The 14,620-nt window shown below is 42.1% G+C and overlaps 1 protein-coding gene across 4 annotated transcripts; it reads right to left on the bottom strand.

The window, feature by feature from the left end:
• Positions 1-242: 242 nt before the first annotated feature.
• klhl41b (kelch-like family member 41b) lies at positions 243-14,066 on the bottom strand. 4 transcript variants are annotated; one of them, XM_064310225.1, is made up of 8 exons: positions 13,842-14,066; positions 13,074-13,166; positions 6,370-12,679; positions 5,472-5,629; positions 5,224-5,331; positions 4,832-5,017; positions 2,288-2,434; positions 243-1,270 (listed from the first exon to the last, which is right to left on the bottom strand). In XM_064310225.1, the coding sequence occupies exons 3-8, from the start codon at positions 7,489-7,491 to the stop codon at positions 1,159-1,161; spliced, it is 1,833 nt and encodes a 610-aa protein (XP_064166295.1). In that variant the 5' UTR covers positions 7,492-12,679; positions 13,074-13,166; positions 13,842-14,066; the 3' UTR covers positions 243-1,158. The 4 variants fall into 4 exon arrangements, with proteins under 4 accessions (XP_064166295.1, XP_064166296.1, XP_064166297.1 ...); XM_064310226.1 differs by having other exon boundaries at positions 13,040-13,166; XM_064310227.1 differs by having other exon boundaries at positions 13,074-13,186.
• Between the last annotated feature and the right edge of the window lie 554 nt (positions 14,067-14,620).

The raw sequence follows: 14,620 nt of genomic DNA on the forward strand, positions 1-14,620 counted from the left end.
TAGGTCCTCCAGCTAACCTAAACCTGAAAACAGCTTATCAGGTCAAAAAACAGATATCTTTGATCAAGAAAAAGTTTGTGCTTTTAAATGAATAACTTTAGCTAGGTTACAAAAATGTTTCGAGATCACAAATGTGATTAGAAAGCAATGGAGTTCTAGAACACTGACTTGGGTAAAAAATATTTCACAGAGAAAGAAGTCCCTTGGTTAAAATTAGACAACAGAACAGAGTAAAGCATGGGTCAGCTGTAATACAGTTTTTTTATTGTAGAAGATAAATTCATCAATCCTGATCACTAATTTACAGAGCAGATTCTATTAGCTATTCCACAGTGGTGGTGACCTGTCCCTATTAAAATGGTATAATTGTGTTTCACATGAGATTGTACTGAACTATGGAGCATTTAATTGAATGAGTACACAATTCCGTATCTGAAACCCAAGTAAGGTGTTTTTTAAAGTGTAAGAGTAAAATGGGATAAGGCACTTGGATTTGGCACCTCACCATTCTGACACAGACAAAATGAACCCCCTTTGTTCAGTTTTCCCAAATGGCAGTTGATACTTCTGTTACCTCTTGCAAAATTTTCATTAGTTGACTGAAAATAGTAAAAAAATAAGATCTCAAAGCACTGCATTTCACATTTTTCAATCAGACTTTGTGCTGCTTCTATTACCATAGGGTGCTGCCACGGCATTGCACCATAATATAATTTTTAATAATCGTCTGATAATGAAATTGTTCACAATAAAATGTTTGAAAGAAGTTATCAGTGCTGTTATACTGCTGAGATCTGAAAAAGTCAGGTATTACAATATATTAACATTTTTGAATGTTTCATATTCATAATGTGCTGTACAACTTTGAACGTTGGACGGCTGAGGTTAGTTTTTACAAAAAAAATTTTTTTTTAAAGAAAATCTACAGCCCAGGTAGAATTACAATTGATCAAAAAAAAAAAAAAAAAAAAAAACTATTCGTGAGGCAGGTGAATGTTTTTGGTTAGTTAATTTTGTTCCAAAGACCAGCTAAATACAGAGGCCCTGTTATGCTGCTACTTGTCTGCCAGTGTGTACATGTACCAAAGGAGATGTTCAGTTAAGAGGCTGAGCCAGCGTTCAGTGTTTCAGGTGGCCGGGTGGCGAGAGGCTGTGCGTTCAGAGCTTGGGCATCTTGGCCGTGTTGAGGCGCATGGAGACGCAGGAAGCCCCAGATGCAAAGCGCATCTCCCTCAGCATCCCCGTCCACTGCTTTTTGTCCTCCTCGTACCTGATGCATGCAGAAGAGACCCGTTAATCACCCCAACCAGCACAGCAGACCAGTTACTGCCCACAGCGAGCAGAACAGACCAGTTACTGACCACAGCGAGCAGAACAGAACAGTTACTGACCACAAGGAGCAGAACAGTTACTGACCACAGCGAGTAGAACGGAACTGTTACTGAGCAGAACACTTACTGACCACAACAAGCCGAACAGAACAGTTACTGACCACAACAAGCAGAACAGAACAGTTACTGACCACAACGAGCAGAACGGAACAGTTACTGACCACAGCGAGCAGAACAGAACAGTTACTGACCACAGCGAGCAGAACAGAACAGTTACTGACCACAAGGAGCAGGACAGTTACTGCCCACAGCGAGCAGAACAGAACAGTTACTGACCACAAGGAGCAGAACAGAACAGTTACTGACCACAGCGAGTAGAACAGAACTCAGAACAGTTACTGACCACAGCGAGTAGAACAGAACTGTTACTGACCACAGTGAGCAGAACAGAATAGAACACTTACTGACCACAATAAGCCAAACAGAACAGTTACTGACCACAACGAGCAGAACAGAACATCTACTAACCACAGTGAGTAGAACAGAACAGTTACTGACCACAGTGAGCAGAACAGAATATAACACTGACCACAACGAGCAGAACAGAACAGTTACTGACCACAACAAGCAGAACAGAACAGTTACTGACCACAACACGCAGAATGAAACAGTTACTGACCACAACAAGCGGAACAGAACAGTCTATGTGTGTATGTAAAGGTTTTTAATCAGAGGTGTCCAAGCTAGTGTGGGTGCAGGTTGTTGTTTTAGCAGCTCTAAAGACACCTCATTCAACTTAACAAGGTCTTGATTGAAGACTCGTTTAGTCAAATCAGGCGTCGTAGTGCTCAGCTAGAACAGAACACCTGAACAACCCCCCACCCCCCCCCCCCCCACCTCGCAGGTCCTTTTGGGATTAGACTGAACACCCCCCGTTCTGGACGGATGGGACTCACTGCCAGATGTCGGTGACCTCTGTCGGGGCGCACTCCTTGTTCTCCATCTCCACCATGGCGAAGCCCCCCACGGCGTACAGCACCCCCTCGCTGCTCACCAGGTTTACTGAGCTGCGCTCCTGGGGGAACTCTGTGAATGGCTCCCACCTGGTGGTGGGGGGGGGGGGGGTCACATGACATGAGTGAGTCATACCCGTGTATTATAATACACAGACACATTAAACTTAGTCTGGAGGAATGTTACCCTGTGATCTCTCCAACAGATCTTCTGGCAAGTGAAAATGACAACGGCTAAATATGGAAGTCGCATGCTGTTCTGAGCACTAGACTGAACCTTCATTCCACTTTGCACTTGCATTTTTTTGAATTTTTTTTGAATTTGATGGGAACATTAGAATTTATATTTATGGTAAGGTGCATCTGTGCAATAGCACATTGTGATTTGCAATACCTGTCCCCAGTTAAACATTTAAAACAAAAGAAATAAATTGGTAATTATAATATTAGGATATATTGTGGTTGGAGTGCAGTTCTTAAAAACATTATAACTTCTTTTGAGGCATGCATTTTTTATTTTTAACTGCAATTTAAAAGTATGACATTTGGTCATTTATATCTAAACATATAAATATGAATTGAACCACGTAACACTGATAAAAAAAGATGGCTACCATTAAAATAATGCAGTGTTCTGTTTGGACTCTCCAAGGTGGGTGGAAGACCGGCAGTGTAGATTTTTGTTTTGTATTGATTTTTACTTTCTTGTTTTTTTATTGTTCAGATAGTTAACCGTTCATTTTATGATATTTAAATTTTAGTGTTTAGAGTTAGTTGTGACTCCAGAGGCTTTACAACTAGCATTTATTTCCATTAAATATTTGTAAAGCCATTATGTCATTTTGTGTGATTCCTGGGTCTTTGGAATTTACTGTGCAGCCCAAGTATTTTGACAGTGACACATTTTTTGTTGTTTTGGCTCTGTACTCCAGCACATTGGATTTGAAATTAAACTGTGAATATGAAGTTAAATTGCAGACCGTCAGCTTTAAGCATATTTACATCCATATCCAGTAATCCATGTAGGAATTGCAGCCCTTTTTACACACAGTCCCTTCATTTTAGGCAACCAAAAGTCATTGAACAAATTAGCAATCTTAAATAAAGTTGTCATATTTAGTAGTTGGTAGAGAATCCTTTGCATTCAACGACTGCCTAAAGTGTGTGACCAACAGACATTGCCAGATGGTGGGTGTCGTCCCTGGTGATGGTCTGCCAGGCCTGTTCTGCAGCTGTTTTCAGTTGGGGGGGATTTGTGCCGTCTGTCTTGTCTTCAGCAAGTGAAACGCATGCTCACTTGGACTCGGGTTGATTGACTTGGCCAGTCAAGAACCTTCTGCTTTTTGGCCCCAAATAACTCTTTGGTGTTTTTTTTTTAAAGCAGTGTTTGGGGTCATTGTCCTGCTGCAAGATGAAGTGCCGTCCGTTGAGTTTTGAGGCATCTGGTTGGATCTGAGCAGGTAAGATATTTCTGTACGCTTCAGTGTTAATCCTGCTGCTACCATCAGCAGTCACATCATCAATAAAGAGCCAGTTCCAGTAGCAGCCATACAAGACCAAGCCACAACGCTACCTCCACCATGTTTCAAAGATGAGATGGTATGCTTTGAATAATTAGCACTGCTTTTCTTGCTCTACACTTTTCTCTTTCCATCACTTTGGTACAGGTTAATACTTATCTCATCTGTCCACAAAACTCTCGTTTTTAAATGCACTTTATAGCAAACTTTTGCCTGGCCATTCTGTTCTTGAGGCTTACCAGTTGCTTGCATCTTGCAGTGAACCCTCTGATGCTGTCTTCTCTTTTTTTATTAGTCTTTGACACGTCTATGCCTACATCCTGGAGAGTGTTCTTGATCTGTTCGACAGCTGAAAAGGTGTTTTTCTTCCCAGTTGAAAGTATTTCGTCATCCACTCCGGTGGTCTTCCATGGTCTGCCAGGTTGTTTGATATTGCTAAGCTCACAAATGCATTTCTGCTTCTTAATGTACCGCTTGATTTCGGCACATTCAGTATTCTGGCTATGTCTCTGATTGATCTATTCCGATTTTTTCACCCCATAATAGCCTGCTTTACTGGGATTGGCACTTCTTTGGTCTTCATGTTGAGAGACAGTTGACCAAGAAACAGCTGAATATCCAATTTTTCCAATGACTTTTGGTCCCCAAAAATGGGGGTGGGTAGGACGCAGCTTTGTATAAAATGGGCTACATAAAATTTGTACATGGTTCACCCAATATGGATGTTAATACCCAGATATTGAGGATTTGTACTTTTTATAGTACTGGTTTTTCTTTAAAATATCTGTGTGACAGTGTCTCTGTAAAACGCACTGTGCAAATAAAACTGAATTGAACTCTACAATTGGGAAAGCACATACTTTTTTTGCCTTCTGCCGAACGTTTTCACTGTGATACACATGAATTGTAGCTTCAGAACCAGTGACTGAACGTGTCAGGGAGGATAATACAAAATAAGTGTACGTACTTGTTGCTTGCGATGTCGTAGACTTCAGCTGAAGCCGTGAGACCGTCCTCGTTCATTCCTCCCGACACTATGATCTTTCCGTTGTGAACGACGGCCCCAAACATCGCCCTGGCCGTTTTCATCGCTGCCAGTTCCCTCCACTCTAACCTCTTGTGGTTGTAGACAAACATCTTGTTGAGGGTTTTGCTGTTTCACAGTTGAAAAAAGAGAAAATCCTCATGAAATTAGTGACATTATTGGCGCATTTATACATGTGCGTCAATTGTGTGTATATGTATTACTGTCAAATATATGAATTTACAGGTTTTTATGTTATTACGAAACTAGCAAGGCACTACAGTTTGCATTTTGTTAAAATATCACCACATTTTCAGCTCATACAGAAGCCTTACTTGTCATCGGTCTTTCCTCCAATACTGTACACCAGCCCGTTATGGTGGACTACACAATGGCCGTGGATCTGAAGGGGCAGCTTTTTAGTCTCGGTCCATTTCATTTTCCTGGAGAAAACATGTTAATGACAAAGCAAAGGTTACAACCCTACTTTTAAAAAAGAATACTGTGTACTTCCAGGAGAATTTAAAATACACTTTAACATGTGAGAAGGCAATAAATAGAAATGCGGTGAAAGAAGTCTTACTCGATGTCATAGCACAACACAGAATCGAGAGACTCGTTGGATTGGAGATCCTTCCCTGCCACGGTGATGATGAAGTTTCCGCACTCTCCCAGACCAAACAGACATCTGGGAGAAGGCATGGGAGGGAGAGCGATCCAGTCAGCCGCCAGACTGTCCAGCTGTAACATGAACGCATTTTTAGGGTCAATAACACTGATACGAGTGCAAATTTCTGGAAAGCTACAGTGCAAGGGTATAAAACTCCTGTCCTGGAGGACCACACAGTCTCTGCTGGTATTTGTGCTTTCCATTCAACCAACAGCAAGTTTAGGCCTCGGAAAGAAAGTGTGCAGAATCTTTAGCTTGATAGCTTACATTTAAGTACTTAAGTGCAGGAAAACATCGAACACCGGCAGACACAGTGGCCCTCCAGGATTTGAGTTTGAGATCCTTGCTACAGCGGAAGGTTTGATACTCAGTCTACGGCAGCGATCTCAAACTCAAATTAGCTTACATTTAAGTACTTAAGTGCAGGAGAACATCAAACACCGGCAGACACAGTGGCCCTCCAGGATTTGAGTTTGAGATCCTTGCTACAGCGGAAGGTTTGATACTCAGTCTACGGCAGCGATCTCAAACTCAAATTACAGTCCTGGAGGCCTGCCAGTGCCTGCGGGTTTTTGTGGCTTCCTTTCAGTCAGCAGCCAGTTGATCTCTTGAAACATGACATGTGAACTTTTTAGCTAACCAGTGACTCAAATGAATTGCCGAAACACACCAAAAACCTGCAGTCAATCCGGTCCACTAGCAAAGGTGTTTTGGAGCCCCTGGCTCACATAAAAATGTGTATAACATTTTATGTATTTTTCTTATCAGGGGAATCAAGTGATTAAATGGCCAAACGAGGTGTAGCGATTACCTGGTAGAAGTAGCATTGCAGGGGTGTCTCTTTGTTCTCTTCATCTACAAACAAACCCCCAACAATGTACAGCGCATTATTTTTAGTGGTCAGGCTGACATGGTTGCGTGGAATCTGTTCGGCCAACGCAGCGAGGAAGCACTCATTCTCAATGGCGTCATAGGCAACAGCTGCCGTGTCGTTTATCATCAGGACCAAGTCTTTGGCATACATGCCGAGCCTACGAGTGTCATTCAGGTAGCCTGGCAGGAGGTCATCCTCCTCTTCCTCCTCCCCGTTCACCGCCTCTCCCGACTCCCCCTTCTTCTTCTCCTTCTTTTTCTTCTCGGGGAGCTTGCCGGCAAAGGCGTCCTTGATGACCTGGACTTTCTTCAGGAGCTCGGGGTCCGACTTGATGATGTCGTCCTTCTCCACCTTCTCCCTGAAGTAGGGCTCGGGAAGCAGGCGGAAGCGGACGCACTCGAAGGCGTCGCCCAGCGCCTTCACCCGCTTCTCTTTGTCGGTCCTCACCCACTTCATAAGCGATTCGAACACCACCTCCTCCTTCTCCACATTCAGAGAGTCGCTGCCAATGATGGCGAAGAGCTCGTGGGGAGCCAGCTGGAGAAAGTCCTCTTCTTTGGTCAAGATCTCAAAGCGGTCGGTGATGTAGTCTCGAGCGGCCACTGCCAATCGGGGGCAGTTCATCACCAACCCCAGCCTGAAAATGCCCAGGCAGTTAGCCAAGGATAGCTTCTTCTGCAGGTAGTTCACACAGGCGGTGAAAACAGAGGGGATCTGGAAGCGGTTTGCCACAACGAAAACGTCCTGCACATTCTCATCCGTGAGCTCAATCTCTGCTGAATACAAGTAGCGGATTATCATGTCCATGACGGCAGGTTCGACATTATCCAGAACTACCTCTTTGTCGCCCTCGAGCTCCTTGCCTTCTTCAGTGAAGTAGAGTTCTCTGAAATACGGACTGCAGGCCGCCATGATGACTCTGTGGCAGGGAAAGCTCCGGTCTCCCACTTTGAGGATGCAGTCCACAAACTTGTTCTGGTCGAGGAGCTCCTTCAGGCCGTCCTGGAGCAGGGTGTTCTGGTAGAGACGCCAGTCTTCCTTCATGCTTTTCGATTCCATGGCGGAGGAAACGTGGCCCCTTGGAGGTTGGAGATGTTCTCGACTCACAGTCCTGACTGGAAAAGGCTGAGTGATGTGGAGAGCCCCGAGTGAAGCCCTCCTGCAATTTAATCCTGCCCCTCTAAAAATAGCCCCCCTGCCCAGCCTGTAGGAATTTAGGTTGGCCTAAAGCAGTCTCGGATCATGCAGCTGTCACAGACTGAAAGAAGCAACTGTGGCGCAGGTCTATAGGAATTCAGTGCTATGTGCTTACATGAATGAACCGTAACAATGCCTTCATCTTAAACTAGTTAAATAGTACAGTACAGTAGTACGGTTTAAAGTTGTTCCTGTTATGTTGTTAAATTTACTTGGCCAGTTCACATCAATTTTCTCATTGTGAATTGGTAAGTAAGTTACCTTCATCAAAATAGCATGGATTCCTGTTAAAAATGTGTTATTTATCACTCATTTACAGGTTTTGTGTTGTACATAGGCAAATTTACTCTTTTATCTTTCATATCAAAACACCTATCAAACATCTGATTTCACATATGCTGACACTTTAAACATAAACTTGACAATGATCACATATAAAAACAGATCATATACTTGCTAAAAAAAAACAATAACAGCAGAAAATCTCATAAAATCAGATGACATACAGAAAGACAGGGGAAAAAAAGTTCATACAGGAAGACATCATTCAAGATCGTCATGACTCCCATAGGGATGGTGAGCACTAATAAATATATTTGTTCTCGAAACACTGCGGTAAATAAGATGACTTCACTGCTCTCGATTCATTTATAAACGGTAATCAAACTGGATTACGTAGGTGAGCCAAATCTAGTGTTAAATGTTTTTGCTTTTTTTCCTGGGATCTGCTTTCAGAGTAGCCTGGCCAATGAGCAGCTGCCACAACAGGTGACATTTTCTTTTTCCATCTGAAATGCTCTTAAGCTCTGCTGACACATTTAGCTTCTGCATCACTGTAGCAACAACGCAGAGTCCTCTGAACCAAACAAATTACTCACTTCCCCTCTAGCACAACATGAATCATTGGGCACGTAGGAACAAGGACACAGGTGGTTCAATTGATTTGCTTATCAGCACACTTCTTAACTAGCATGGCTCTTCTTCACTGCTTCCCTCTTTACACTCACTGAAACTAGGCATTCCTCACCTCAAAAATGTTAATGGTATCTGTCAAAAGGAAGGTACCGTTTAGCAGTGAAACAGGGACACGACAAATTCCACCATCAAAATACTTTGTTCCCTATATGTTATTTTGACAGTGAACTGTAAAACATTTTGTTGAAATGATTTAATCACATGACCTACATGACAAATAGGTCAGGGGGGTTGAGGAGTTCAAATGTAATAATATGCTAAAATGTAGTGAACAGACAATTTCATAGTAAGCTGCTATATTCAGACGAGATCTGTGCTTTTCCGGTTGGCTCCTGCTCCTGCTCCTGAGTCAGGAGGCTGCTCCTTCTTTAGCGCCTCTAGTGGCTGAGAGTGGAATTACATTGTAATCCATGGCAGTATCAGCTGCTGTTCCTAGGGTAACAGTGTCTAATAATTAATCCCTCTGGGTGCGTTGGTTGTTTACTCTCAGGTAGATACAGGTAGTCTCACAAATCATGGCCAGATGTGGCTTAACTGCAAAAGGCGAGTAGTGTGATTTTTAGATTAAATAAACGGAGATGGTGTCTGAATGACTATTCAGCAGTTACTTGCTTATGGTAAGTGTACACATTTTTATATTACAAAGGAAAACATAAATACTTGAATCTCAAAATACAGCATAAAGCAATCTTAATTTTCTACGGCACCATTTACAAACAGTTTGTCTCACAATTAGACATGAATTATACAGAAAAATATATATATATAGCATGTGCCCATGTGAAATATGATGAGCATAATGTCTCAGCAAAGACATATGATGCAGTGTAGATGAGGGGTGAGTACAGTGCAGTGTCACCAGCAGTGAAATCATCATGTGTACTTTTGGGACTGTGAATTCTTTATTGGGGTGGGAGTTGCTGGAGCAAAATGGAGGTTAATGGTTTTTTTCTGCAGTAAGAGAGAGGGTCTAATATTCCGTTTTTTCAGGGTTTGGGGGAAGGTAAAACTTTTTTACCATCCGATTTTCCAAAAATGATCTATGGCATGTAATTCAGAGTCATGTGCCTACGACAACTGCCATCTTGTAATACTTACACTAGCTCAACCCTGATTCGGGTTGGTCAAAATATACACATTGTTGAAATGCACTGAGTCTGACTAAAGGTCATGACACCAAAAAGAAGTCGGTAACTCGGTGCTCTGTAGCACTGTGAAGAAGTTAAACAGCCTAAAATGTTTTAAAACTACCTTAAGAGTTAAATTTATCAATTTTTGTGAGTCTGTTCATTAGCAATTTCATGGTGTTGACATAACTGTTTAGAACGTGGGCCAGTATCATGCCGGACTTCAGGACAAAAAAAAAAGGTTACTGCTTAAGAAGTTAAAATGTGCAAAACATAAATGTGGAGAGCCCTTTCATTGAACACCAGAGAAAAATGGTTTCCTTTCTTGCATGTCATAGTATGTGTTTCTAAATCATCCTGACACTATGACTGCCTTGACTCTTAAAATACACACAAGACACTCCATGCACTCTCTAAGGGCTTAGTCAGAGTTATTTTTAGCAACCTACACACATGATATGTATTCTGTAAAAATAAAGACAAAGTGGTAGTTAAAACCCATCCCTCAGCAGAGTGGAGACGAAACAATCTGGAAACTAAATGCTCACGTAGTCCACTGTGAATTTGGCCGTTGAGTTCTTCAGCTCCCCCTTCCAATCCTGAACACTCCTTCACCCACAGTGTGTGTGCAGTTTGTGTTGTGCTGCTATCATACTGGAGTTCATTTGATAATCTGTGTGTAGATCGATACTGATCAGTATGAACTGCTGTACTCACCGATAACAGCGTACGCTACAGTTTCCTCTGAGCCAGCTTGAGGGATCACCTCACCACTGCTGATGCAGACCGCCCAGTTACACACACTCTACTGAGTGCCCAGTTACATTACTGACCACCCAGTTACACACACCGTACTGACCGAAGTTACTCTACTGACCACCCAGTTACACACACTGTACTGACCGAAGTTACTCTACTGACCACCCAGTTAGACACACTGTAAGGACCGAAGTTACTCTACTGACCACCCAGTTACAAACACTACTGACTGCTCAGGTACTCTAATGACCACCCAGTTATACACACTCTATTGACCAAGCAATCACACTCACTACTGACCGCAGTTATTCTACTGACCACCCAGTTACACTGACCGCAGTTATTCTACTGACCACCCAGTTACACACACTACTGACATCCAAGTTACACACACCCTCCTGACCAGTCAGACACACTACTGGCTGTCCAGTCACACACTCCACATTACAAACACTGCAGATGCAATTAGATATTTTCTGTTTGTTTGCTGTTAAGTGAAATGCCATACCTTAACTACACAATTGATTTTTAGATAAAAGCCTTTTTGCTCTTTAACATTATTGATCATCTGCTTTGTTGATCATTCTTAATATCCCAGCACCGTGTGTGACTGCTGGTTGTGCTGGACACCAGTAGACTGAGAGGTCACTCACAGGCAAAACTGCCACTTTCACCCTCTGACCTGCTGCCTCTTTCACCATTTTCTATGCTTTGCTCACGTTGTCCACATTGACCTTTGACCCCTGCAGCTGTGCCACAGCCAGGTGGAACTCTCCATCACAAAGTAGGACTGTTACCGTGGCAAATATCTGTCATTAGCCGGCAACATTTGTAAATGCAACACACGTTGACAGGGTGATTCCAGAAACATGAAGGGAGAAAAATAATTATTCTTGTAGAACAGGGTTCACAAGAAAATCACAGTGTGATTTTAAAGCCACTGTGTGTTATGTGAGTGAGGGACTGTACAGTCAGTCTCTCTGGGGTCACCATCCAGGATAAAAGGTTCCCTGCAGATCCTTGCTAATGAGTGTCTGAGGGCAGAGGGGACTGGTTCTGGAACGCTCCATGCTTTTGTGTTATAATGCAACCTGTGGTTTTCATAATTTACACTGAAAACATATTTAACTATGGACTTGTGCAAGTAAGTAATTCATAGCTAATCGCTAGAATCTCAGAACATACTTGTGAGCCCTCGAACATTAAAAACATGCATACCTGTGCCAAAAATCTAGTCCCACAATGTTTTTGCACAGCATGCCTTGATCAACTGTGGTGAGTCAATAGCTTCTGTATTCGTACATGAGATGAAAGCGACCTTTCAGAACAAACACAAAACAAACACTGGTCAAATTCTGCAGTGGAATGTATTTTATTGAACGTGCTTAGCGTAGCCACAGCCCAGCCATCGGGCCTGCTCAGCTCCTGAACTTAAAGAGTTGATGAGCAAGCCGTCACTCGCTGCTGCCTCGCCTAACACCCAGAACACCGCACGAGAGAAAACTAACCGCACTGGACTGCCACTGAGATGGGGGGAAAGACGGGCACAAGACATGACTCACCATGGATCCTAAAGTACAGGCGCACTTCAAGCTGTGTCGAACACAATCGCAAAACGCAAATCATTTTCTAATTATATAATTTGGGATCTACTTTTAATTTTTCCAGAAGATTTTAAAATTTCTCTGAATTTTTAGATTCACCCCCTTGTCACCACAATCAATTGTAAGCATTCTTGAACATTTTCTGATTTGGTGGTGGGGAGGCCACATGCACTGTTTTTTGTACTGTGTCCTTCAATTATTCCCTTCAAAGATTTATAATGTTTGTGTGTTTCTATCTTTCTTAAATGCAAAGTAGCTTTGGTAATATTTTTTTTTGGACGGAGATGTTTCTCTTTAGGTAATGCAGGAAAGATGGGAACAATTTTATAGACTTTTACACAGTTTGTCAGTGTAGGCAGTGTTTAACCAATGGCTACAGCACAGATGAACTGGCTCTGTGGAAACTCTTCCTCTCCTAGTCTCCCCATGCTTGTGTGTGGCAGCCAGTGCGCTCTTAACTTCAGGAGCTGCACTTCTGTACCGCAGTCTCCGGCGGAGCGGTCCCAGGGCCAGCATCGACACTGGGGTCAGAGGTCATGCTGAGGTCAGGGGTTGGCACTGCTGCTAGCCGGTCCCGCTTCCTTGCTGAGGACAAGAAAATACACCTCAGCAGCAGTCAGAGCATCTGGGTGAGATTTAAAAATGTAATGTCACCTGACTGGTCAACAGCTAAACGTACAACAAATTAATTTATGTTTTGACAGTAACTTGTATACAAATATCTTCACAGGGTATCAATATAAGATCTCTTAACAAGTGCCCACATATTTCTAGTGAGCACTATTAATAACTTAACCTTTCCAAATACAAAACATATAAAAATAGCAATGAAATTCCTTTAATCTCAGAATTTGCTCACATTGTCCATTCTCAGACCAGCCGCAATAAAGAGTCTTGTGTAAGCACACTCCACAGTCAGGTGATCACAGGTGTTTGTGTTCTTACCTAAAGCCAGGGCAGCTGATCACAGGCGTCTTACCTAAAGCTAGGCTACATGGTGTAAAAACAGGTTGCTCGTCCTGGTCCTCTTTTGCAGCAGACGCAGCAATCTTCCTGACCACATAGCAGGTGGCTGAGGGAGAGGAAATGTCACTAATAAATAAAACTAAAGATTGTACACAAGGAAAAAATTCATGTCTTTTGTGAAGGATTTGCACTGTGTTGTGAACGCGCAATTTGAGAAAATATTTGTAAATGCTATACCCTACACACGCGCGCGCGTAAAGAGGATAGCAAACAGACTTGCTCTATTCATAGCAGTGCTATTATTAGCCTACATACACAGAGAGATTTGAGGCAGCGAAATTATTCTTAAGAGAACTAAGAAAGCTTGCGAAGTTAAACGTAGCCTACTTGGCGACACACATTACGGTCGTTGCATTTCCTTTTTGATAACGTTTTCAAAGACAGAAAATGTTAATATTATTTACCTTCTTTAAGTGGAAAATTGGTAACATTAGCTCACTGAATAACTAACGGTTAATTTCTGCAACGTTACATCAGTAGGAATTCCCTCTGGAACATATGTCGGCATGTAGGCCTAGTACAGTCTATAACTGTATACTAAGACAGAGAAGACACCACTGGCAAAAGTATATTTAGGAAGCCCGGTAGTCAACGGTAACTAGCTAACGTCAGTTTGTTTTGTAATTTAGTAATTTAATATAGCTATGGATTTACGTTCATTTGTTACAGACGGACACACAAAGCTTCACAGAATAAGATAATAAATTACATCTTAACTTACCTTTTATTAGTAGTCAGACCATTACGATTTCAATAACTTGGGACTCGCCTTTAACAAAAGTCGACCGGGAGGACCGTGTCGGTCTTTTATAGCCTCAGGGTATTTACTCTTCAACTGTACCGTTATTACCTGACATAACAGTTATGAAACTAGCAACTAAGTGGACTTAGTTGAATACCACGTGAGCTTGCTAAACTTTCTGTGGGTTCCACCACCGAGGAGCAGATAGACCTCGTATCAAGCAGTCACAGTAGCTGAAGTTGTTACAGTAGTTGGGAGAGATAATGCCTTCATTGCCACATTAATGCATTCAGAATTTTCTACAGATAGCCTAATTCATGAAGCTTTCGGGTTTCCTCGTTGCTTTGGACAAACGGACATCATTAAGCATACAGTTACATGCCAACTCTGTATACTTTTAGAAGTAGCTTGTACCATACAAAACCAAGCAAGCACTGTGAAAAAAAGTATGAAGATTCAATGCTTGTCACTGGGGTGGTACATTATTGGTACATATAAATTGTACCCCTAGGCATGGGTTTAATGATTAATTTGTACCTTTCTTTGTCGTATAAAACGTACTTATTAGTACCCAAATAGAACATTAGGCCTATTGTACGTGTTCCTTAAAGAACAAAAATGTACCTGCACTGTACCTTTATTTCCGATAGTGTGTATTTAAATAGAATATGTAAATTTCACAATAAGTTAGAATTTAGGCTTGCTTATAAGTAACAAAAATTACTGATTATATTGCCACAACAATTTCTAAAAATTTT

Source organism: Anguilla rostrata, chromosome 15 (genome assembly GCF_018555375.3).
Source record: "Anguilla rostrata isolate EN2019 chromosome 15, ASM1855537v3, whole genome shotgun sequence".
Classification (NCBI taxonomy): Eukaryota; Metazoa; Chordata; class Actinopteri; order Anguilliformes; family Anguillidae; genus Anguilla; species Anguilla rostrata.

Bases quoted from the DNA above. Each gene is read 5' to 3' on its own strand.
- klhl41b (XM_064310225.1), bottom strand. From the start codon at position 7,491: ATGGAATCGAAAAGCATGAAGGAAGACTGGCGTCTCTACCAGAACACC. The intron at 5,332-5,471 runs GTAAGACTTCTT...TGTTTTCTCCAG, and splicing joins GTGTTGTGCTATGACATCGA to GAAAATGAAATGGACCGAGA. The intron at 1,271-2,287 runs GTGAGTCCCATC...TGCATGCATCAG, and splicing joins GAGGTCACCGACATCTGGCA to GTACGAGGAGGACAAAAAGC.